A 26,043-nucleotide genomic window follows, 5' to 3' on the forward strand; every position below is an offset into this window, starting at 1 on the left:
CATGCTGCAGTTTGGTCCGACTCTCCTTCACCCTATGAAAACCGTGACAACTACACAAATTTCTTGTTTACAAACTATAGATTTGGCAAGTCGGTTAGGACATCTACTTTGTGCATGACACAAGTCATTTTTCCAACAATCGTTTACAGACAGATTATTTCACTTATAATTCACTGTATCACAATTCCAGTGGGTCAGAAGTTTACATACATTAAGTTGACTGTGCCTTTAAACAGCTTGGAACATTCCAGAAAATTATGTCACGGCTTTAGAATTTTCTGATAGGCTAATTGACATCATTTGAGTCAATTGGAGGTGTACCTGTGGATGTATTTCAAGGCCTACCTTCAAACTCAGTGCCTCTTTGGATTAAATTGTTTTATAAATGCGCTGGCACTTTGAGAGGCATTCCCCATCATCATTCACATTAACTTTGCTTCCATCAAATGTGTATAATCTAAGAGCGTTGTCAGCTGTCTATTATAGTCAGGGTTCATTCTCGTTTGCAGGGTAAAAACACGAAGTCCCATTACAACCAATTGGACTCGGTGTGCCAGAAGGGGACTTGATTTTGTTGGTGTCAAAAAAGATCAAAGTGACATTTTCAATAAATTATACATATTTTTCCATCCATTACATGTCAACATTGTATTAGCTGAAAGCTATTTTTAGAAAACATGTGGGGCAAGAAGCAGTTTTAAAAGCAGTAAAAACTTGCAATGCAAGTTTTGTTTTTGTACTCTTAAGATGGTGAAAATGTCTGATTGTAGTGAGAATGATCATAACTGTATAATACAGTATTAGCACACAAAGAGAACAGAGCAGAACAGTACATTTTACCACAACCAAAACTGTTTTTATTTCCCCTCCAACAAACGGTGGACAATCCAGATAATTTACAATTGAATCCATGATTAGTTTGGAAAGTATGAGAACTGCAGCTCCATAATGTCAGTCATGATGCAGTCCCACTACCACCTGCTGGGTCAGGGGGAAAGACCTGACCACAGGGCTCAGACTGCTCTGTTAGATCACATCTAAGAATGGAAGCTGGAATCCCATCTAAATAACACTTGAAAGTATCACTTTCAGTTTATTCAAATGTCAGATGAACATTTATCATGATCGCATTGGGTTGATGAGAAACATGGGCTCTCTGGAGCTAATCTAAATAAATGATACAAAGCGCCACATGACAGCTATATGGTCCAGAAAGGAATACAGACTGTGTGTGTGATGGTGCCAGATGGGGCTGATACTACAGTAAGAGGTCAAGTGAGGTCATCCAGAGCTGGGGGGAGATGGTGTCTGGGGCAGCCCACCGTCAGGTCCTAACCAGTCTGAGGCGGAATCAGAGGAAACGAGACTGAGGAGAGGAGAGTCAATCAGCCAGTCTCGGGAGGAATGCTATGAGTCACAGACTTCTGGAGACATGTGATCCACTCACTGAGCATTCAGAGCTCTTCTCTCTCTCCTGTGTACACAGAGGTGATATACCATTATCTGCCTAGCAGCTCAGCTTCCCCTTTAACTCTATGTGCTATGCTTCAATAAATAACATATGGTGGACATTGACAATCAGAGATGCTTTCTGCAATACGCACAAGCCATTGTGTCGGTCAGTGCGTCAGTCTTCTGTCTACAGGTCTCGTTTCTCTAATTAGTCTGACTGATTTAAAGGGGCAGTGTCCTGCTAATAAACCTATGTATGTGGGGTAGGAGTCTCATGTTAAACCTCTACACTGTATGTGGAGCAGGTCTGACCAACTGGCTGATGGGGTAAACAGCTGGGTGGATCAGGGCAGGGGGCACACAGGCAGTACATGTACACACAACTGCACACAGGCACAGGCACACAGACACGCACAAACACAAGCACATTCACTGCTTGAAATCACTCTCTCCATTTCTCGCCATACTAAAGATATTTGATGTGTTTTATCTAGTCCCATTCCTGTGTGAGATTGCAGATAGAGATTGAGTGATTTGATAGAGATAGTATAAACTGTCATATCTCCAGTCTCTTGAGAAGGGACTGTAGTTGATGTTAAATGTAACAGTGAAGCCACTGAGTGGACTGTTCTATCTTCTAGACTGTGTGTGTTCATATCCTTGCCCTTCTTTTAACGCTGCTCTGGCTGCCATTGTAAGTGGTCCAGTTGCTTAACAGTGGTACAAAATCACTATGGCAACAGCAGCATAGTATTTTTAGGTTTTCTCTGAAACTGAGGATAAAATGGTGTTCCAGAATCTCAGATGTTTGTGATCATCATACCCCCAATGATGAAATACAATCCCCTTCAAACACTCAGCTCCATTTCAAACAAAAGTATTTATTTCTTACTTGTTTATGTGTCATTCTCCAGTGACTACCATGTGATTCACCTATATTTGGAATCAGAGTTTCAGCTCTCCTATTTTTCTCTCAACCTCATTCTGTCTCCTCTAAAAGCATGCGCTCAAATTCAGCATCTAGGCCTAAGGCCATTCTTAAAATACTCACCCCGGCTAACTTAGGTTTCTGTTTGGTGAAATCCAAAGGAGCCAGAATGCTGCAGAATTTAAGCTTAATTCCTCTTGCCCTCCAATTGAGTCCCGCACAAACACCCATCTCATACACAAACAAATACACGTCAACTGCCTGCCAGAACTCACAAACGCATACACAGATTAAGAGTGTTTAAGAGTTCTGAGAAGACCAAGCTAGGCACAACAAAAAGCAGGCAAATGTCAAAATGCATCATGGGAAATAAACACAAACAAGTTTGTACAGCTCATCTTTTTTGGACTGAGTATATAGGTTGATGGACGCAGGCACACTTTCAGTCCCATCTCCCACTCAGTCCATCTGTTTTTTATTTATTTATTTTTTTACCTTTATTTAACCAGGCAAGTCAGTTAAGAACATATTCTTATTTTCAATGACGGCCTGGGAACAGTGGGTTAACTGCCTGTTCAGGGGCAGAACGACAGATTTGTACCTTGTCAGCTCAGGGGTTTGAACTCGCAACCTTCCGGTTACTAGTCCAACGCTCTAACCACTAGGCTACGCTGCCGCCCCTGTCTCCTCTCAAACAGACATGCGAAGGCTTGCAAAGGCTTACATTTGTGGCTCTGCCGCTTTCGCCTCTCAAAATGGACTGTGTGTGTGCATACGTGTGGTTATGCTTGGCAAGTTTTGACAGAGGTTAATTCAGCCCGAGTCAGTGCCTGAGGGGGTTACATAAACAGAACGAGGCTGTGACAAGAGAGATGCTCTTTTCCAACTCCTCTCTCTTGCTCCTAGAGAGTACACAGACAACTTCTGTAATAAAGGATGTTTCGTTGTGTCATCTGTAGGAAGCCAAAGCCAACATTGACTTTTGAAGGAATTATATTATAGTCAATTCCATCACATGGAAAACGATACAACACATGTTCTATAGATCCAATAGAAGAATAACGACACTGAAAGAACAGGGATTGACATGACTGACATACATTAACTGCCTCTAAAAATACAGAAAAAAAAGTTTAATCTGGAGCAGTTGCAAATTAACTGTCCACTCCATTCACTGTGTGTTCCCACAAGTCTCTACTGCACATCTGCACATTTCTCTGTGGACGTGTGTTTCTCTGTTAAGAGTTCATGCAGATTTTTCTTCAGGGCCTGTATGAGTGTTTGGCAGAGATAAATGTATTTGTTGTATGGTAGCCTACTTGTCCAGTATGTGAGTGTGATGGTCAGTTACTTATAAGATCATAGACAACACTGAGTGAACCACTCAGACATCTCTGTCCATTGACTGAGGGAAGCGTGTCCCCTCTTGGGGCCAGCCTCACAAGGATGAACAGATACAACAGAAAAATAACATGTATTTTTATGTATAATTGTGATGTTCAGTCAATCAGCTCATGGAGAAGGTCAGAATTGTACTGATGAAAGTTAAAAAAAATATGTTTTCCCCAATTAATCAATTAGAGGATGGAGGCAGGTACAGTGACAACAGTAGCTGATCAAGGTTGTTCGTACACCACTAGGAAGAGGGAACACAACACCCTGCTACAACTCAACTCCCAGTGGAGTGAAAGAGGTATGGGATTGTAGGTGCGAGTAAATGACGACAAGGCAGAGAATTACCGTTTACTGGGAATTTATTAAGCCCACTCTCCTACCTTACCTGCCTACCCACTACTTACCTAATTTAGCACCACATGGTGCGCTAACCAAAATACAGGGGGTGGTCCGCCCAGGTCTTACCTAGTGTGCATAGACATAGTACACACGGCGAGTATAAGTATGCCTGCAGGCCTCTTGCCTAAGCACTCCCTAGGTGCCTTCCCCCCTGGGAACAAATGAAACAGAATATTAAACAATTTCACAAAAACTACAGAGAAACACAGGACATTAAATAAGCTCTATCTGACTGCGCAACAAACTAACACAGAAGATAACCATCAGCTCTCTCAGCAACAACTAACATAGTACATACCAAATCTCTTTTTAAGAACCAACCAACATATGATATAACCCTCAGCTTCCTTCTGAGCAACCGAACACTGGCTTATATAGCTGGAGAGGAGTCTAATGGGCTACAGCTGTATCCTGACGAGGGGGCGGGGTCAGCTCTCCAATCACTGATGTAGCTGACCAATCAGCTGCTTAGGGGAATTTCAGGAAGCCATCCTGAAACACACACACATAGAAACAAAACCACAACACAGAAACTGGGAAATGTAACAAAGGTGGATGAGGCCATCAGATCACTTAACATACAGATTGGGTTAGATTGGAGGTCCTAATGAACAAGTTGTAAAACCAATATGTTATGCAAAATGCATTTTCAATGTTATTAATTTGTTATTGCATTGTCCATTGCTAATGATAATCATGGAAGGAAGGTTCCCATTGGGCACAGACGTTAATTCAATGTCCTTTCCACGTTAGTTCCATGGAATTTCATTGAAATTATGTGGAAACAACTTTTATCCAACCAGTGTGTGCCCAGTGGGTTGCCTCATATCCCTTCCTTCTCTGGCTATGTTGCCAGATGTGTCTCATCGGGTCATATATTTTCAACTGCTAGAAACAAGCCACTTCCTCTGAAGTAATGGTGAAAACATAACGGTCACGAATCTGCGCTCAGTTTACTCTCAATGGCACACAGAGGCTGCGGTACAGCGAAGCCTATTATCACATCAATTCTTATCTGGGTGATTTTTTTTCTAGGTCGCACAGCAAGCTATTTTTTTTAGCAATTTAGAGCAGACCGGAATGGCTTGTGTCAACTTGAACTAGCTAGCTAGTAAATGTTAGCCAGATAGACAGCTAGCTAGGTTAAATAAGAAAAGATGCATTGGAAACAAGTCAAGGTACCTACCCAGCAGCTTCTCAAAATATTCTTCCATTTCATAGCCGCTTCAAGAAGATATTTACTCAGATAGTCTGAACTTCATGTGTCTCACCTGACAGCATGAGGTTGGCGCCTGAAACAAATAACTTGTATCTACGGCAGGCATAAGCTATTACTGTAAAGAAATACATTATGTTGGTGACATTTTTACAGTAGGCTTCCAATTACGGATAATAATGGCATTTTTCAGCATTTAACCATAATGCAGTGCAATCTACAGCATTATTGCTGTAAAACACATGTACAGTATTTTACTGTGCATTATACAGTGTTTTACTGTTAAATTACAGAACAGTCTTACAGTGTATGTGAGTACAGGAGTCTGCGTGTGTATGAGGTGTGTGTGAGCTTGTGTGAGCTTGTGCTTGTGTTTATATTTAAGGAATACCTAGGATAGGATAAGTAATCCTTCTCACCCCCCTTTAAGATTTAGATGCACTATTGTAAAGTGACTGTTCTACTGGATGTCATAAGGTGAATGCACCAATTTGTAAGTCGCTCTGGATAAGAGCGTCTGCTAAATGACTTAAATGTAAATGTAAATGTAAATGTATATGAGTGAGTCAATTTTTGTGTCTTACTACACAATGGCTGTTCAACAGTCTGACTGCCTGGAGATGTTTCTCAGTCTTTCGGTCCTGGCTTTGATGCACCTGTACTGTCTCTTATCCATTTCATACACAAACCAAAATCCCACAAATTTACCATAAGCTTTTTTACACCAGCTTTTCCATATATCTGAAAGGGGGAAAGGGTCAAAGAAACATGGTTAAAAGCCACCTAAAGACCTAGTCATGATTCCAGCATTTTCACAGACCCTGTAACAAAAATATAGGTATTGGGTTTAGGGTGACCACATTAAAAATACCCAAATGCGGGACAAAAGGATGATTTTGCGGGACATTCGCACAACAGTGTAGCCTAAATTAAAACCTTTTGGGCAGCACTGACAGATGAAGCCTATTGGACCTCATTAGAATATGCATAAAATGCATACTCTGATTGCAACGTCTGCCTATGCCCACACATATTGTCTTAAACAACTTGGCACATCTATATTTGGGGAGTTTCTCCCATTCTTCTCTGTAGATCCTCTCAAGTGCTGTCAGGTTGGATGGGGAGCGTCGCTGCAGAGTTATTTTCAGATCTCTCCAGAGATGTTCGATCGGGTTCAAGTCTGGGCTCTGGCTGGTCTACTCAAGGACATTCAGAGATTTGTCCCGAAGCCACTCCTGCATTGTCTTGGCTGTGTGCTTAAGGTCGTAGTCTTGTTAGAAGGTGAACCTTAGCCCCAGTCTGAGGTCCTGAGCGCTCGTGAGCAAGTTTTCTGAAAGGTGAATGTATCACCCAGTGTCTGTTAGAAAACAGACTAAACCAGGTTTTTCTCTAGGATTCTGCCTGTGCTTATCTCAATTCTGTTTATTTTTTTAAAAATCCACAGTCCTTAACGATTACGTGCATACCATACCCATAACATGATGCAGCCACCACTATGCTTGAAAACATGGAAAGTGGTTCTCAGTAATGTGTTGTATTGGATTTGCCCCAAACATAACACTTGGTATTTTGGACAAAAAGTGACACTGGCAATATTCAACAGTGCTCTGAAATCGGAGTAGATAGCCCGAACTAACATTGTCCATTGAAACGCACTTTTTATTTTATTTTATTTTATTTCACCTTTATTTAACCAGGTAGGCTAGTTGAGAACAAGTTCTCATTTGCAACTGCGACCTGGCCAAGATAAAGCATAGCAGTGTGAACAGACAACACAGAGTTACACATGGAGTAAACAATTAGCAAGTCAATAACACAGTAGAAAAAAAAAATGGGCAGTCTATATACAATGTGTGCAAAAGGCATGAGGAGGTAGGCGAATAATACAATTTTGCAGATTAACACTGGAGTGATAAATGATCAGATGGGCATGTACAGGTAGAGATATTGGTGTGCAAAAGAGCAGAAAAGTAAATAAATAAAAACAGTATAAAAACAGTATGGGAATGAGGTAGGTGAAAAGGGTGAGCTATTTACCAATAGACTATGTACAGCTGCAGCGATCGGTTAGCTGCTCGGATAGCTGATGTTTGAAGTTGGTGAGGGAGATAAAAGTCTCCAACTTCAGCGATTTTTTTTTTGCAATTCGTTCCAGTCACAGGCAGCAGAGTACTGGAACGAAAGGCGGCCAAATGAGGTGTTGGCTTTAGGGATGATCAGTGAGATACACCTGCTGGAGCGCGTGCTACGGATGGGTGTTGCCATCGTGACCAGTGAACTGAGATAAGGCGGAGCTTTACCTAGCATGGACTTGTAGATGACCTGGAGCCAGTGGGTCTGGCGACGAATATGTAGTGAGGGCCAGCCGACTAGAGCATACAAGTCGCAGTGGTGGGTGGTATAAGGTGCTTTAGTGACAAAACGGATGGCACTGTGATAGACTGCATCCAGTTTGCTGAGTAGAGTGTTGGAAGCCATTTTGTAGATGACATCGCCGAAGTCGAGGATCGGTAGGATAGTCAGTTTTACTAGGGTAAGCTTGGCAGCGTGGGTGAAGGAGGCTTTGTTGCGGAATAGAAAGCCGACTCTGGATTTGATTTTTGATTGGAGATGTTTGATGTGAGTCTGGAAGGAGAGTTTGCAGTCTAGCCAGACACCTAGGTACTTATAGATGTCCACATATTCAAGGTTGGAACCATCCAGGGTGGTGATGCTAGTCGGGCATGCGGGTGCAGGCAGCGATCGGTTGAAAAGCATGCATTTGGTTTTACTCGCGTTTAAGAGCAGTTGGAGGCCACGGAAGGAGTGCTGTATGGCATTGAAGCTCGTTTGGAGGTTGGATAGCACAGTGTCCAATGACGGGCCGAAAGTATATAGAATGGTGTCGTCTGCGTAGAGGTGGATCAGGGAATCGCCCGCAGCAAGAGCAACATCATTGATATATACAGAGAAAAGAGTCGGCCCAACGACTATACCACTTTGCTAAGAATGATGTGAATAATCAAGTCAATAAATGTCGGTTAGTTAGTTAGATGGCAGGCAGTATATTTACTATCTGATAAGTTCGATGTATTAGTATCCAACTAACGTTAGGTACATTCCTGTAATGTTATGTGGTTCGTAAGGATAGCATAGCTAACAAATTGTCAACCAACATAACATGTAACGTAACTTATTTCAAAAGTCATTACTTTATTACATTGCTCAACATTTTATTTTAAGTCAGTTTTAAGTCAGTTAAGAACAAATTCTTATTTACAATAACGGCCTATTTTATAATTTTTTATTTATTTCACATTTACTTAACCAGGTAAGCTAGTTGAGAACAAGTTCTCATTTACAACTGCGACCGGGCCAAGATAAAGCAAAGCAGTGCGACATAAACAACAACACAGAGTTACACATGGAAAAATAGCGTACAGTCAATGACACAATAGAAAAAAAGAAAGTCTATAGACAGTGTGAGCAAATGGCGTGAGGAGGTAGCCAATAAATAGGCCATAGTAGCAAAGTCATTACAATTTAGCAGATTAACACTGGAGTGATAAATGAGCAGATGATGATATGCAAGTAGAGTTGGTTTGCAAAAGAGCAGAAAAGTAAATACAAGCAATTTGGGGATGATGAAGGTAGATTGGGTGGGCTATTTACAGATTTTTTATTAAAAAATATATTTTTCTTTATTTAACCAGGTAGGCTAGTTGAGAACAAGTTCTCATTTGCAACTGCGACCTGGCCAAGATAAAGCATAGCAGTGTGAACAGACAACACAGAGTTACACATGGAGTAAACAATTAACAAGTCAATAACACAGTAGAAAAAAAGGGGGGGTCTATATAAATTGTGTGCAAAAGGCATGAGGAGGTAGGCGAATAATTACAATTTTGCAGATTAACACTGGAGTGATAAATGATCAGATGGTCATGTACAGGTAGAGATATTGGTGTGCAAAAGAGCAGAAAAGTAAATAAATAAAAACAGTATGGGGATGAGGTAGGTGAAAATGGGTGGGCTATTTACCAATAGACCATGTACAGCTGCAGCGATCGGTTAGCTGCTCAGATAGCAGATGTTTGAAGTTGGTGAGGGAGATAAAAGTCTCCAACTTCAGCGATTTTTGCAATTTGTTCCAGTCACAGGCAGCAGAGAACTGGAACGAAAGGCGGCCAAATGAGGTGTTGGCTTTAGGGATGATCAGTGAGATACACCTGCTGGAGCGCGTGCTACGGATGGGTGTTGCCATCGTGACCAGTGAACTAAGATAAGGCGGAGCTTTACCTAGCATGGACTTGTAGATGACCTGGAGCCAGTGGGTCTGGCGACGAATATGTAGCGAGGACCAGCCAACGAGAGCATACAGGTCGCAGTGGTGGGTTGTATTTGGGGCTTTGGTAACAAAACGGATGGCACTGTGATAGACTGCATCCAGTTTGCTAAGTAGAGTATCGGAAGCTATTTTGTAGATGACATCGCCAAAGTCGAGGATCGGTAGGATAGTCAGTTTTACTAGGGTAAGTTTGGTGGCGTGAGTGAAGGAGGCTTTGTTGCAAAATAGAAAGCCGGTTCTAGATTTGATTTTGGATTGGAGATGTTTAATATGAGTCTGGAAGGAGGGTTTACAGTCTAGCCAGACATCTAGGTATTTGTAGCTGTCCACATATTCTATGTCAGAACAGTCCAGAGTAGTGATGCTAGTCGGGCGGGCGGGTGGGTGCGGGCAGCAAACGGTTGAAAAGCATGCATTTGGTTTTACTAGCATTTAAGAGCAGTTGGAGGCCACGGAAGGAGTGTTGTATGGCATCGAAGCTAGTTTGGAGGTTAGTTAACACAGTGTCCAAAGAAGGGCCAGATGTATACAGACAGTGTTGTCTGCGTAGAGGTGGATCAGGGAATCACCCGACAGACATCATTGATATATACAGAGAAAAGAGTCGTCCCGAGAATTTAACCCTGTGGTACCCCCATAGAGACTGCCAGAGGTCCGGACAACAGGCCCTCCAATTTGACACACTGGACTCTGTCTGCGAAGTAGTTGGTGAACCAGGTGAGGTAGTCATTTGAGAAACCAAGGCTATTGAGTCTGCCGATAAGAATACTGTGATGGACAGAGTCGAAAGCCTTGGCCAGGTCGATGAAGACAACTGCACAGTTCTGTCTTTTATCAATGGCGGTTATGATATCGTTTAGTACCTTGAGCGTGGCTGAGGTGCAGCCGTGACCAGCTCGGAAACCAGATTGCTCAGCGGAGAAGGTACGGTGGGATTCGAAATGGTCAGTGATCTGTTTATTAACTTGGTTTTTGAAGACTTTAGAAAGGCAGGGCAGGATGGATATCTACCCCGGCCAAACCCTAACCCGGACGATGCTGGGCCAATTGTGCACCACCCTATGGGACTCCCAATTACGTCTGGTTATGGTACAGCCTGGAAACAAACCAGGGTCTGTAGTGATGCCTCTTGGACTAAGATGCAGTGCCTTAGACTGCTGCGCCACTCAGGAGTCATTAGTTAGTTCAATGAATTTGTATTCGCTCGCTTCGGACTTCGGCTGCATATTTTCCGCCATTTTCTTCAAATCTGAAAACATTGTGAAGCCACGGGCATTTTCTGAAGAATTAAAAAGTATCCTCTGCGTGTATACTTCGTATTTTGGTTAATTTAGTACGACATCTGGGAACTTTGGCATACTAACTATATCCATACTTTGACCAATAAGCATGCTATATACTCAATTCACATCACAAATAGTATTGTTAGTATGAGTATTCGAACACAGGTCTATTCTCCTTGATTCTACTTCCATTTTATTCAGAATCCACTTTATCACCCGCTTCCTCCATCTTTCCTCACTAGTTCCGAATACACGTCGCCTGCAGCCTCCTTGTTGATGTTCTGTTCCAAAACCATCTAACCAAAACAGAGTGTTATGTTTCACTATATTGGATCATTCCAATATATTGGTATCAATCCGCGGCGGAAGGATAGATCCTAGGTGAGGATTTACAGATTCACTCCAATGTACACCTGTGTCACAGCTGTGGTCCGCCGCTGTATGTAGACCCCATGGCCGCGACACACGTTCTCTTTCATTTTCTCGGTGGACGTCCAGTATGGTTTGAGGTACAAACTTTATGAAGTTCGCTTGGTGTCACTGGTAAGTGTAATATCTTGCATGGAAGTATACTCACTGGCTGTTTGCAGCCTGGAGCAGCTGGCCACATGTGGTTGATCTGTATCTTCTGCCCATGGTTTGTCGTACTTGTGATTTGTTAGTGTTACACTACGACTCTGTGTGCATCTATTAGTATGGTGGCTCTTGCTGCCACAAACTGTAATTTACCTTACACAACGTGTCGGCTGGCTTGTTCTATGTGTGTGCTGTGAATTTGCTTTAACATGCTGTTCCCTGCGCCATAGGCGTGGGTTCTCTGCTAATTACCCTGCTGTTTTTTTTTTATTGTTCTTTCCCCTGCAGAGTGTAAAAGTATCATGGTGGACTTTCCACTACGTTGAGACATCAACTTTGGAGTTCCTTAACGGAGTTACTCCATCATATGGCTGTTTGTACTGCTTGGATTAAACAGGCTAGGTAATATTGCAGTTGGCGTAAAACTAAATCAAATACCTGGTTGCTGTTTTTTTGTCTGCCCATTTTTTCTAGAGGTACTGGATAATTTATCCCTCACCGGAACTTTACGTATTCCCCTGATCCAGGCTGTGCTGGACAGGACCAGGATGGCGGATCATCGTCTGCTGCTGGTGGCCCCATACTGGCCCAGATGACCCTGGTTCAGCCTTTTATTATTACCTTTATTTAACTAGGCAAGTCAGTTAAGAACAAATTCTTATTTTCAATGACGGCCTAGGAACTGCCTGTTCAGGGGCAAAACGACAGATTTGTACCTTGTCAGCTCGGGGATATGAACTTGCAACCTTTCGGTTAATAGTCCAATGCTCTAACCACTAGGCTACCCTGCTGCCCCAGCCTTCTCCTGTCCACTGGAATTGAGGTTGTGCCCGAGCCATGCGGGGTGCAGTATACCTGCAGTCTCACTTGGATGAGGGCTTGGCAGCCTCTACACTGAGAGGGTATTTGCCTCTATATCTGCCTGCCATATGGGGTGGATGGACAGGCCAGTGGGGTGCCATCCCTTGGTCTCCAGGTTTATGAAGGGGTTTTGTTGCCTGTGTCCAGCTAGCACCTGCTCAATGGCAAGCTGGGATCTGGATGTGGTCTTGGCAGCTTTGGCAAAGCCGCCTTTCGAACAGTTGGAGTCTGCCTCCCTGAAACACCTCTCTATGAAGGTGGCTTTCTTGGTAGTGATTACTTCCATGAAGAGGGTGGTTGAGCTCCATGCTCTTTCGGTAAGTTCTGAGTGGACCCTGGGGCAAGGAGTATATCTCTCCTCTCCAACCCTTCATTCTTCCCGCAAGTTCTGTCAGACAGGCATGTGAACATCCCTTTTATCCCGTCTGCTTACGACCCCCCAGGAGTGGCGGTGGACTCTGGGCCTCCCTCCGGCATGCTGTGCCCTGTGTGGACACTGGCTGCCTATGTGGAGCGGACATGGTCAGTGAGAACAACAGACCAGCTTTTTGACTGCTATGGTGAGAGAGTCCTGGGGGCTGGGTTATCAAAGTACAGGCTCTCTCACTGGATCGTGGTCACGATTACGACAGCATACCGCCTGGCTTGCAAGCCAATGCTGGGATCTGTGGTGGCACATTCAACACGAGGTGTGACTGCATCCTGGGCTCTATTGAGAGGAGTTCCCCTCGCCGATATCTGTGCTGTTGCCAGCTGGGTTTCCTCTTGCACCTTTGCCTGGTAATATCGGGTAAGTGTGGCACCTCCCTCTGCGGTTGGTTCAGCGGTCCTGGGCATCGCCTCCCCTTCAGGCGACTGTGCCAGGACCCCCCCTTCCACATTCATGGCCCCTGCGTCTCGTTCCCGCGCTGGGACTTCGCCGCTGGCTGGCCAGGTCCCTCTAGCACCGACTAAATCTGGTACAGGTATACCAGCATATATCCAATGTAGTTAAACATAATGAAGGATAAGTATGTAACCACGGTTATGTGAGCTATATGAATCACTCCAATCCTCTACGGTGCTAGAGGCGCCTCAAAAATGATGTAGAGAATGTGTTGCAGCCATAGGGTCTTTTTTATAGGGGTGGACCCCAGCCGTGACACAGGTGGACGAGTGAGTCTAGAAATCCTCACCTCGGATGTATCCCTCTGGTCCATATAGCTCACATAACCGTGGATACATACGTAACCTTCGTTTTCGACACACCCACTACTTTCCTTTCGACACACCCACTTTCCCATGCTCCGGTCACCATATTGGGATGCAGCTACCCCCTTCTCTGAGAGTCTCATCTTTCGATAGGTGGTGAGTTTGTTGCTTGGTTTGGGTTTTACACACAATTTCGTGACGATTTTCTTGTGTGGGTGTGTCATGTGTAGAAAAAAGCTGCTATCACAAGCCCCATGTTTTGGAAAAGGGGCAAAATTTATATCGGCAGAAAGAGGTGATTAAGCTGCAACCACTACAATAGATACATCAATAGCATAAACACACAGGGAGCTATTCACGGGTGCCTCAATCGACTCTAGGTCTAATAGAGAGACACTTAGTCGTTGTTCATTTTTTTTTGCACATAATTGATTTACTTAGTCACTTTACCAGTTGCTCACTTTTCTGTGCTTGCATGATTCAATGTCATTCTAGGGTCAACTGAAAGCTGTACAAAAAAATAACATGCAGTGATAAAAATGGTATAATGCTGACCCCTGATGGCAGTAAGTGTTATCTAGAGCATTTTCTGTATTCCCAAATCAAATAAACATTATTTTAATTTGTTCATGATCATGCATTTTAATTTCAGTGAAGGTAAATTAAACTACTGTATGAGCAGTCTCATGTGAAAATGTATAAATTGTAATGACCTAGCAGCAGTTATTCTGAAGTTTTGCATTTACTGCAAGTGTAATATTTCTTGTTTCATCATAATCCAACGCATAATTTGAGATGTATCTGTTTTGACGAGATGGGATACATTTTTGGCAGATTTGACTTTTGGCAGCATGTTAGGAGAATTAATTTAGCAGGTTATGAGAATTATGCCGTGTTCAAAAATACTGGGAACTCTGAAATCTCCGACTTCAGTTCGTTCAAGACAACTGGGATCTCGAAAAAAAAACTGCTACGCCTGGGAAAAGTCGTTTTGAACAGTCATCCTAACTCAGAATTCAAAGTCGGAATATCGGACATCTTTTTATTCCGACCTGAAAATTAGTGACATCATGATTTGACCTAGTTTCTTTCCCTTTTACCAGTTGTATTGAAAGCATCACACGTTTCAAATTCAGACATTCTTGAACGCAGCATTAGAAACCCCAAGATCTGACGTGTAGTAGGAGCTTCATTGATGACGTGTCTTTTTTGTGCAGAGCGGTTCAATGGTGCCACGCAAACTGCTGATCCTTCAAGTGGCACCAGTTTAACACAACGGGAATCGGATAAAGGACACCATGGGCAGTGAGTCATTTTTCTAACGTCTGTCGATGTATCTGTGAATTGCATCTTAAATGTATATTTTGAACGTTTAGATAGTTAGATTGGCTGTGAACGGACATGTATTGTAGCTTGCTACTAGCTAGCCAATGCTAACGTCAGCTGTAATGTTAGGTCGTTAACTACCTAAAGTTATCGTACATTGGCTAGTTAGCTAGTAGTTATTGTGTTATAGTTATTAGCTAACCAGGGTTACACAATCGTTTTACTTATCTATTAACTGTAAAATGAAGAATATTATAACGTTAGTTAACGGAATGGGAAGCTAACGGTAGGAGGCAGCTAACGTTCAATCGCTGCTGACTTTAGCTAACGAGGCTCATGAAATGCCCACAAATTGTTGGCACTTAGTTGGGACATTTCAGATTGCTGTGTGCACCTTCAACATTCGCTAACTAGTTATCCTCTACAGTCTTTGTGTCATTCTAGGAAATGTTACTAGCTAGCATAGTCTGCGGTAACAGTACCTGTGTGTAGAGATACTTGCCGGTTCAAGTCTTTGTAATGACCGTGACATCAGACAAACTGGGTGGTTCGAGCTCTGAATTCTGATTGGTTGAAAGCCGTGGTATATCAGACCATATGATAACATTTATTTTTGCTGCTGTAATTACATTAGTAACCAGTTTATAATAGCAATAATGCACCGCAGGGGTTTGTGATATATGGCCAATATACTACGGCAAAGGGCTGTGTCCTAGCACGTTGCGTCCGTGCGTAAGAACAGCCCTTAGCCGTGGTATATTGGCCATATACCACACCCCCTTGGGCCTTATTGCTTAATGACGATTTTGCTGCTAGCTTGCTAACATTGTTTTGAATAAACCACATTGGCATTCCCAATGAATGTCAACTTCTTTGAAGAACTATGGTTAGCTGTCCAGCTACAGTAGAGGTTGACTGATGATTTTAACGCCAATACCGATTATTGGAGAACCAAAAATATGTTTTAAAATCAGCCGATTTCAATCTGTATGTTTGTGTGTGTAATAATGAAAATTACAACTACTGAATGAACACTTATTTTAACTTAATACATAAATAAATGTCTTAAGTCTCAAATAAATAATGAGACATGTTCAATTTGGTTTAAATAATGCAAAAACAGTGTTGGAGAAGAAAGTAAAAGTGCAACATGTGCCATGTAAAAAAAAAAAGCTAATGTTTAAGTTCCTTGCTCAGAACATGAGAACATATGAAAGCTGGTGGTTCCTTTTAACATTAGTCTTCAATATTCTCAGTTAAGAAGTTTTAGGTTGTAGTTATTATAGCAATTATAGGACTATTTCTCTCTATACCATTGGTATTTCATATACCTTTGACTATTGGATGTTCTTATAGGCACTATAGTATTGCCAGCCTAATCTCGGAAGTTGATAGGCTTGAAGTCAAAAACAGCGCTTGTGCTTCAAGCATTGCGAAGAGCTGCTGGCAAACGCAGGAAAGTGCTGTTTGAATGAATGTTTACTAGCCTGCTGCTGCCTACCACCGCTCAGTCAGACTGGTGTATCAAATTATAGACTTAATTATAATATAATGAACACACAAATACGAGCCTTAGGTCATTAATATGGTCAAATCTGGCAAATGAATTAGTCTTTGTTAGGAAGAAATGGTCTTCACACAGTTCACAATGAGCCAGACAGCCCAAACTGCTGCATAAATTCTGACAATGCTTGCACAGAACGCAAGAGAAGTGACAATTTCCATAGTTAATATATCCTGCCAACATTCATTTATTTTACCTAAATATGCAGGTTAAAAAAAGATATACTTGTGTATTGATTGAAGAAAGGCATTGATGTTTATGGTTAGGTACATTGGTGCAATGACAGTGCTTTTTTTTTGCAAATGCGCTTGTTAAATTATCACCTGTTTGGCGAAGTAGGCTATGATTCAATGATAAATTAACAGACACCGCATTAATTATTTGCAAAGCAGAACAAGCTACCGGTAGTTAAACCAGTAATATCATCAACCATGTATAGTTAACTAGTGATTATGTTAAGATTGATTGTTTTTTAGAAGATAAGTTTAAAGCTAGCTAGCAACTTACCTTAGCTCCTTTCTGCACTCACGTAACAGGTGTAATCAGCCGTAATCGATGTCCAAAAAATGCAGATTACCGATTATGAAAATTTGAAATTGGCCCTAATTAATCGGCCATGCCGATTTTAATCAGTCAACCTCTAGTACTGTATATTCTGTTGCCTCTGTTAATCTGCTCGCATAATCAGGCTAGCTATAGGCCCACTAGTTTGTTCCCACATATAATAAAGCTAGTTGACTCACTGGATTGATTACCTTACTTAGCTAACTAGCTAGTTAGTAGTTTATTGACGATGTCTGTAAATGTGAGTGGAGCCTAATTTTTCCATGCATGGGAGTGATGACGTTTCATCCTGAAAGTGTAACTATCTTGCACTGGTTAGGACAATACTTATTTTACTGTGCATGTAGTTTTTTCCCCCCAAAGAAACTAACCAACCTCGTTATTTTTTTTCAGTCAAATTTTTGGAAGTCATAAAGCCGTTTTGTGCCGTCTTACCCGAGATTCAGAAACCAGAGAGAAAGGTATAGTATACCGCAATCTCTCCTCACAAGCTCTTAAACAATCTTAGCTCTAGTGATGATTCTAAAACCTCCCTCTTTTACCTATACAGATTCAGTTCAGAGAAAAAGTACTATGGACTGCCATCACTCTCTTCATCTTCCTGGTGTGCTGCCAGGTTAGTATCTGCTGAACATCTGTCTCTGTAATTCTATATATTGTATGGTTCTTGTAGAGAAGCCCTGCCTGTCTTTGGTCTTATTATCACTAGCTGATAATATGGTTAAGGCCACAGGTAATGATGACTCAATGAGTGTAGTTTTAACTCTTGTGGGTACAGTGTATTGGGTTCATTCTTTCTTTGTCTCCTGTCCTCCTAGATTCCCCTCTTTGGCATCATGTCCTCAGACTCTGCAGATCCCTTCTACTGGATGAGAGTAATCCTGGCTTCCAACAGAGGTGAGAAACGAACAGTCTGGTTCTACTTAGTTTGAATGCTTGCCTGTGTCTTTAATCATCAGTCCATAGGGAGGAAGACGAGTTTGAACTGTGCATCCCTAGTAACCGATTTGGCCCCGCCCACAAAGGGTTTAATTTATTTTTATTTTTAAGGAATCTCTCATTGAAATGCATTAACTTTAGTGCTTCGTTAAATGGCTTAAATATAATATTTTTAAATAACCAAGTGTTCTATCTATAACCGAGTTGATGCCTGATATATGATGTGTAAAGCCAGCAAGTAATTATTTCAAGCTACAATGCCAAGGTGGTAAAATGCTAATTCAATGCAATAACTGCATGCACGCTGGTGTCCCGTGCCATTGTAAAAACAGACAAATTTGCTGGGTCCATAGTGAGTGGGAACAATATCATCGTTTTTGCTTTGCTTCTTCTCCACTGCAGTGTATTTCTGGAGGTTAGGACTGGAAATATATCGTGCTGGTTGGATAGTCAGCCAGTCATGATATTGGTTGCTAAGTAGCTACAGTTACTACTAGTAGCTAGCTAATAGAAGAGAATACTAAAAATAATGTTTGTCAAGTGTCATGACTGCATGTTATGTATACCGAGCTAGCTGTGTGTGCGTTTTGAACATGACAACTTTCGAACAACCCAAAGATAGTTGGGTATCTAGTTGGCTAACTATTTTCAAATTAGGCATTAGTTTCATAACCCAATCTAGCTAAGTTTGCAAGCTATCTTTATCTGGCCTGCATAATATTTTCTGCCTTGTTTGTCAATCTTTAATGCTACCTAACAATGCAGTACCAACCTGCCTAGCTGCCCATCCAACCAGCTAGTAATAGGCAGCTAGCTAATAGTGCTGAGTGATTAGTGCTTTTTCATTTCTGTTTGATTTAAAAAATAATAATGGATTTCGGTATTTAATTATTATTATTTTTAAATCACAATGCATTATGAAATGACATTCAAATGTTTTTTTTTCTTCATGTTAAATTTCTAATCCAAAAATAATTAACATTCAATTGCCAAAACATTTCAAATATGTGATTCTCTCAGGTCCACATTGGATAGAGATCAATAGGAAATTACTATAAAATATTTCAGATGTGTATATTACTTTGTTTTTATTTGACTTTATTTTTAATTCCTTAAAGTCATCTCATCTCTGCTCGGGTAGTAGCAGCCAAACAGCTCTGTGCTCCCCAAATACTGTACTGTCTTTAGTCATCCTATTTAGCTAGGCTAGCCTGCTCAAGCATGCTGCAGAGCTGTCTGAGAATCCCTTTACTAGTTCTTCAAAGTAAATGAGACATACTTTCAGGAAGTATCTCCATCCCTCTGTGTACATTCCTCTCTCATGAGGTCTGTGTGAAACTAACTGAACATAGTTAAGTGTATGTGTTCTTGTGCTGAACTAGGTTGAATATTTGTTTTATGGAAACTACAGCTTCCTTCAGCCTAGCGCGCCACATTTTTCTTGATGTGATTTCTCATGATTTGATTTCTCTGTAGAGAAATGGTGCGTTGGGCTTACCAAAACCCTCAACTAAATGGAATTCAAGTAATTGAACAGCTGTCTGTCAATTAGTTGTTTAATAACCAAAAAATGAAATGTCGGTGACTCACTCAGCACTACTAAATACTTATAGTACAGAAAATACCTTCAAGTCTAAGTTGGATATTAGAAGTGCTGTACTTACTAAATAATATATTGTACTGCCAGTTAAGATCGCATGAATATGATCTTAACCAATAAATATTGCATGTTAACTTTAAACAAAACACAGCTTTACCCTAAAGCTTTACCCTTCCTGGTTGTTGCTAAGCTAAACAATGGGCTCACTGCATTGACATAGCGGTCTAACGCACTGGATCTCAGTGCTTGAGGCGTCACTACAGACATCCTGGTTCGAATCCAGGCTGTATCACAACCGGCCGTGATTGGGAGTCCCATAGGGCGGCGCACAATTGGCCCGGCGGCGTCTGGGTTTGACCGGTGTAGGCCGTCATTGTAAATAAGAATTTGTTCTGAACTGACATGCCTAGTTAAATAAACAAATATTGACACCTGGCTCTCCATTTATTAACGACTCTCAATCTTGGCTACTGATTATGTTAGAGGCATCTATCTATATTACACCTTCACGGTTTGGTTCCCACCTCTTACATGGAGAAATAATTATTCTCTGTGATGTTATCAAGTCTCATCTCTTTTGACAAGCAGTCTTTGCAAAAGCTGACATTCTTTAAGTGATATCAGCGTAGTCAGAGCTTTGCCTTTGTTAGAATCCCCGTTTCCATTACAACAGTGTTGGTTCATAATAATGGTTGACTGATCCTCCACCATTCTACAGGTACTCTGATGGAGCTGGGTATCTCACCCATTGTTACCTCTGGTCTCATCATGCAGCTGCTGGCTGGAGCCAAGATCATTGAGGTTGGAGACACCCCCAAGGACAGAGCACTCTTCAATGGAGCACAGAAATGTAGGTCCACCCTCTAATCATCTTGCACAGAAGAAGTATTTACCAAGGAATGGGATTCATCATAATATGTTGAATTATGGTTATGTAGCCACCTGGCAACTGTTCTGATTTGTGGGCTTGTATATGACTGGTATTAGAATAAGAGTCTCTATCCTGTCATAAGGCTGGGGTGTATTCAGTATCCCGTTGCAAAGTGTTTTTCCACTCACAACAGTCCAAGGATATTGAATGCAACCATCTTCCTTTTTCTCTGCAGTGTTTGGCATGATCATCACCATTGGGCAGGCCATTGTTTACGTGATGACTGGGATGTACGGAGACCCCTCAGAGATGGGTGCTGGGATCTGCCTGCTCATCATCATTCAGGTTAGTTAGACCCCTCCCCAGTTCATATAAACAGTTCACTAATTGTACCCTTTAGGTACAGAGACCTAACTTTCACAACTAAAACCCTTTGGCAGACATTTCTTTAATCTGTCAATTAGTCATGCTCAACTGTCTGCTCTGCTTTCATCCGCCTGGTCAGAGCATTGGGCCAGTAACTGAAAGGTCGCTGGTTCGAATCCCTGTGACCGGGAAGGTGGAATAATCTGCCGTTCTGCAAGGCAGTTAGCCCACAACTGCTTCCCGGGCGCCGCACCTCTCCCATTTCAGTTGAATGCATTCAGTTGTGCTGACTCGGTATACCCTTTCCCTTCCCTATTTTAAGCTCTCTCCTTCTTCCCCAGCTGTTTGTGGCAGGTCTGATTGTGCTGCTGCTGGATGAGCTGCTGCAGAAGGGCTATGGTTTAGGCTCTGGTATCTCCCTGTTCATTGCCACCAACATCTGTGAGACCATTGTCTGGAAGGCATTCAGTCCCACTACTGTCAACACTGGGAGAGGTAGGTAGCACTAAGGCTAGTATACATATGACCAAAAGTAGGTGGACACGTGCTCGTCGAACGTCTCATTCCAAAGTCATGGGCATTAGTATGGAGTTGCCCCCCCTTGCTGCTATAACAGCCTCCACTCAGCCACAAGAGCAGTAGTGAGGTTGGGCGATTAGGCCTGGCTCTCAGTCGGTGTTCCAATTCATCCCAAAGGTGTTCTATGGGGTTGAGGTCAGGGCTTTGTGCAAGCCAGTCATGTTCTTCCTCACCGATCTCAACCATTTCTGTATGGACCTCACTTTGTGAACGGGGTCATTGTCATGCTGAAACAGGAAAGGGCCTTCCCCAAACTGTTGCCACAAAGTTGGAAGCACAAAATCATCTAGAATGTCATTGTATGCTGTAGCATTGAGTTCCAGTGAAGGGAAATGAGGGGCCTTGCCTGACCCATGAAAAACAGCCCCAGACCATTTATTCTTCCAACAAACTTTAGTTGGCACTATGCATTGGGGCAGGTAGCGCTCCCCTGGCATCCGCCAAACCCAGATTCATCCGTCGGACTGCCAGATGGTGAAGTATGATTCATCACTCCAGAGAACGCATTTCTACTGCTCCAGACTCCAATGGCGGTGAGCTTTACACCACTCCAGCCAATGCTTGGCATTGTGCATGGTGATCTTAGGTTTGTGTGTGGCTGCTCAGCTATGGAAACTAATTTCATTAAGCTCCCGATGAACAGTTCTTGTGCTGACGTGGCTTCCAAAGGCAGTTTGGAACTTAGTAGTGAGTGTTGCAACCGAGGACAGACAATTTTTATGTGCGTCAGCATTCGGTGGTCTTTGAGCTTGTGTGGCCTACCACTTCGCAGCTGTGCTCCTAGACATTTTTACTTCACAATAACAGCACTTACAGTTGACCTGGGTAGATCTAGCAGGGCAGAAATTTGACGAACTGACTTGTTGAAAAGGTGGCATCCTATGACGGTGCCATGTTGAATGTCAATAAGCGCTTAAGTACAGGTCAATCTACTGCCAATGTTTGTCTTTGGAGATTGCATGGCTGTGTGCTCGATTTTTATACCTGTCAGCAATGGGTGTGGCTGAAATAGCCGAAACCACTCATTTCAAGGGGTGTCCACATACTTTTGTGTAACTAGTGTATGTGTATTTACAATGTGCTCTTGTTCTTCAGTCAGGGTTGGTTCCCCCTGCTGTGCTGTGGTTAGTTAGATAACCTTGTCTCTTGTGTCTCAGGAACGGAGTTTGAAGGTGCTGTCATTGCCCTGTTCCACCTGTTGGCCACCCGCACAGACAAGGTGCGCGCCCTGAGAGAGGCCTTCTACCGCCAGAACCTGCCTAACCTCTTGAACCTCATCGCCACAGTCTTCGTCTTTGCTGTCGTCATATACTTCCAGGTCAGTGGACAGACAACCCGTTTTATAGCCTATATCGTCTTGACTGTCATTTGATTGGTTTTACAAATGGCTTTCAATTCATTGCTTACGTGACCTTTATGACCATTGGCTCTGTTGACAATGTGAACATAAATGTTCAGACCAAAAAGCTGCATGCATAGAATAATTGAAGACTAACTTTGAATACCATTGGATTTCCGTGGTTGTTTTTGAAAGGTCTTGAACACTTCTCGCCTCCTTCCAGGGCTTCAGGGTGGACTTGCCCATCAAGTCTGCCCGTTACCGTGGTCAGTACAACACCTATCCCATCAAGCTCTTCTACACCTCCAACATTCCCATCATCCTCCAGTCTGCCCTTGTGTCCAACCTGTACGTCATCTCTCAGATGCTCTCCACACGATTCAGTGGCAACTTTCTGGTTAACCTGCTGGGCACCTGGTCTGTAAGTACTTGTCCGCAATGACCTTTGAGTGTCGCTTCTGTGTTCATTACACAGAGGTGGAGACTTGCCTCACCCATGTTCATTACACCAGTACTATTTTTTTTTTTTCTCATCACATTTAACCTTCATGAGGTTAAAACCAATACTGAATAATTCCGTGTGACTGTAAACAATGAAGAGTCTGTTTGATGCCATAGTGGTGGTTATGATCACATGTTTTGCACTACTATGACAGCACACTGGTAGTGTTGACCGATTTAGACATTTCTTTCAGCAGTCCTGTGTAAGAGAGCTAGCCGTAGGAAGGCTTTAAGAGGGCTCAGACTAACATTTTCCCCCGGTCGCACTGGTGCCTGTTTTTCAGTTGGTGGCACCAGCCCAAGATTTGGTCGCACTCCCATGGGAAATGCATAACCATGGTAGCAATTGAAAGGGAACCGTTTGGAGATTATTGGAAAATTGATTTTTATGTGCATTTTAATCTGAAAATACTCCTGATACATTCAGTAACATAAGAATATTCCTGGAAAATGTAGGGTAGAACGTAAGACCAAAAGACCAATCTCTTAAGTGGCCACACCTCTCCAAATTGTGCACAGTTCCTAAGTCATTTCAATGCCTTTTTATTACTCAAGAATCTTCAACTAGTAAGGTGCTTTTGAGCTCACCTAGCTGTGTTGTTGAGTAACTACAGCAAGCACAACCCTGCATCCCCACCATCACACAATTACTGTTTACACAATCTAAAAACAATTTTATAAATCGCATAATGGGTGAGCTGTGCATCACATGATATTTCAGTGTTAGACTTTCACAATGAAATTCAAGGAAAGTATCATTTTGATACACATAGAAAGGAGTCATGATTGGTGGGCACGGTTTTCTTTCTGAGCTCTGTAGAGATAAATCCGATAAAGCCTGAACTGTATGACATCGTTTCCAACAGGCCAATATTCTACATACTTTAGTGCAAAAAACGTGGTAATTTATCTACAATGAACATACAGTAGTCCATTCTGCGCATACTTGTCCGGTCTGTTTCTTTTACGCCTGCTATGTAAAAGAGACAGAAATGCATAATCGAGAGTGGTTGCGGTCTTGAGCCCTGTTTTACTCATAACAGCCCTGATTGGGCTATGCTTACATGGAGAATCTATACTTAATTGATTGTGTGTTTTGTATAGGATACTTCCACTGGAGGACCAGCTCGTGCCTACCCAGTTGGAGGTCTCTGCTACTACCTCTCTCCCCCGGAGTCCTTTGGTTCTGTTTTGGATGACCCCATCCATGCTGCAATCTACATCGTCTTCATGCTGGGCTCCTGTGCCTTCTTCTCTAAGACATGGATCGAGGTTTCAGGATCCTCGGCCAAAGATGTGAGTCACTTGATGTATTTGCGTCATCTGTTACAGATGCACTTTTACTGTAGGTACACTGAAGTATGTGTGGTAGTTGCTAACTCTGCATGTCTGACAGGTGGCTAAGCAGCTGAAGGAACAGCAGATGGTGATGAGGGGACACAGAGAGACCTCCATGGTGCACGAGCTCAACCGGTAAAAACATACACACCTTTTGGTTGCACTCTGGCCCAAGTGTTAATTGCTGTGTATTTTTCTACACATTTCTAAAATCTTGTGTTCTTTGTGAAGGTACATCCCCACGGCTGCAGCTTTCGGTGGCCTATGCATAGGTGGGCTGTCCGTCATGGCAGACTTTCTGGGCGCCATCGGTTCGGGTACTGGAATTCTATTGGCCGTGACCATCATCTACCAGTACTTTGAGATCTTCGTCAAGGAGCAGAGTGAAATGGGCAGCATGGGAGCGCTGCTATTCTAGAAACACCCTCCAACACGCACCACAGACACACAGCCTCCACCCTCTACAAATTACTTTTTATTTTGCATTGTATCTAATGCGCACAAATCAGTACATTCTGCCTCTGTCAATGCGTCCTCTTTCTCAGCTTCTTTGTGTTCCCAGAAGCTCTTGAGGGCTCACGCAGACTGGATCTCACTGGGAAAGAAAGATGGTACTTGACCCAGTGTTCAGCATGGAATTGCGTCTGTTCTGTCCCGTTGTTTTTCAATACCATTTACCCTCTCTTCATCTGACCAGCCAGGCTACTCTGCTGATGGTCTTATCTTCTATAGAAGCTTGCTCAAGGAAATTGAAGACTGACTCCATTTTAAAGGAGTCTGTTCTTAAACCAACAAGCACTACACCTGGACATTTTTGGAGAGTGGAAAGAAAGTCATGTTCATTTCAGGTCATTGTAAGCTGTGCATGGGGTTTGAAGAGCCACATTAGGGTAAAGAAAGTATAAATATACTTGTATATGTATCCTTTAAATGGCTCTAGGAATCTCCAACAAGCTTTGTTGGTGTATTTACTTTAAAACATTTTAATCATGGAATATATTTGTATTCATGCTGGTCCTATCAATAGCATATGTTAGTACTTTGTCTCTGTGTCCTAAAGGAAAGTGTTTGTGGTCTTTCATTCCCAGACAATCGCTGTAGAAACTGCCTAGATGTCATTGGATGGCGGTGGATTTGGTAGGAATGGAATGGGGTTTCACTTAGTTTTTTACTTTCTGTATTGGACATAATTATGAAATTTGACTAGGATTTAATTTTTTAGATCCTCATCCCCCCACTGAACTGTCAGTGTCCCCAAATAAAACACTACCATGGACATAGGGCCCATGTCTTTGTTCAGGCCAATATTTTTCAATAAAAAGCTAGAAAACAACATTCTGTGTTGAACCTTCACATGGCATAAGTCACAACAATATGCATCAAACAAGGTATATCCCAATATTATTGTGGTACATACTGCCAGATGAG

General features: G+C 42.4%; 1 protein-coding gene across 1 annotated transcript; it reads left to right on the forward strand.

Annotated features, from left to right (window-relative positions):
- The first annotated feature begins 14,766 nt into the window (after positions 1-14,766).
- Positions 14,767-25,891, forward strand: LOC118400137 (protein transport protein Sec61 subunit alpha). Its single transcript, XM_035796666.2, has 12 exons — positions 14,767-14,933; positions 17,476-17,543; positions 17,633-17,698; positions 17,901-17,979; positions 20,340-20,471; positions 20,728-20,837; positions 21,200-21,353; positions 22,595-22,755; positions 23,000-23,197; positions 24,382-24,573; positions 24,674-24,750; positions 24,847-25,891. The coding sequence occupies exons 1-12, from the start codon at positions 14,927-14,929 to the stop codon at positions 25,031-25,033; spliced, it is 1,431 nt and encodes a 476-aa protein (XP_035652559.1). The 5' UTR covers positions 14,767-14,926; the 3' UTR covers positions 25,034-25,891.
- Positions 25,892-26,043: the final 152 nt, after the last annotated feature.

This window comes from Oncorhynchus keta, chromosome 21 (assembly GCF_023373465.1).
Source record: "Oncorhynchus keta strain PuntledgeMale-10-30-2019 chromosome 21, Oket_V2, whole genome shotgun sequence".
Taxonomy (NCBI): domain Eukaryota; kingdom Metazoa; phylum Chordata; class Actinopteri; order Salmoniformes; family Salmonidae; genus Oncorhynchus; species Oncorhynchus keta.

What these genes read in the sequence shown, in the direction of transcription:
- LOC118400137 (XM_035796666.2), top strand. An exon ending in TTCAGAAACCAGAGAGAAAG is followed by an intron (nt 17,544 to 17,632) that starts GTATAGTATACC and finishes TTACCTATACAG; the next exon opens with ATTCAGTTCAGAGAAAAAGT. An exon ending in GCCTGCTCATCATCATTCAG is followed by an intron (nt 20,838 to 21,199) that starts GTTAGTTAGACC and finishes CTTCTTCCCCAG; the next exon opens with CTGTTTGTGGCAGGTCTGAT.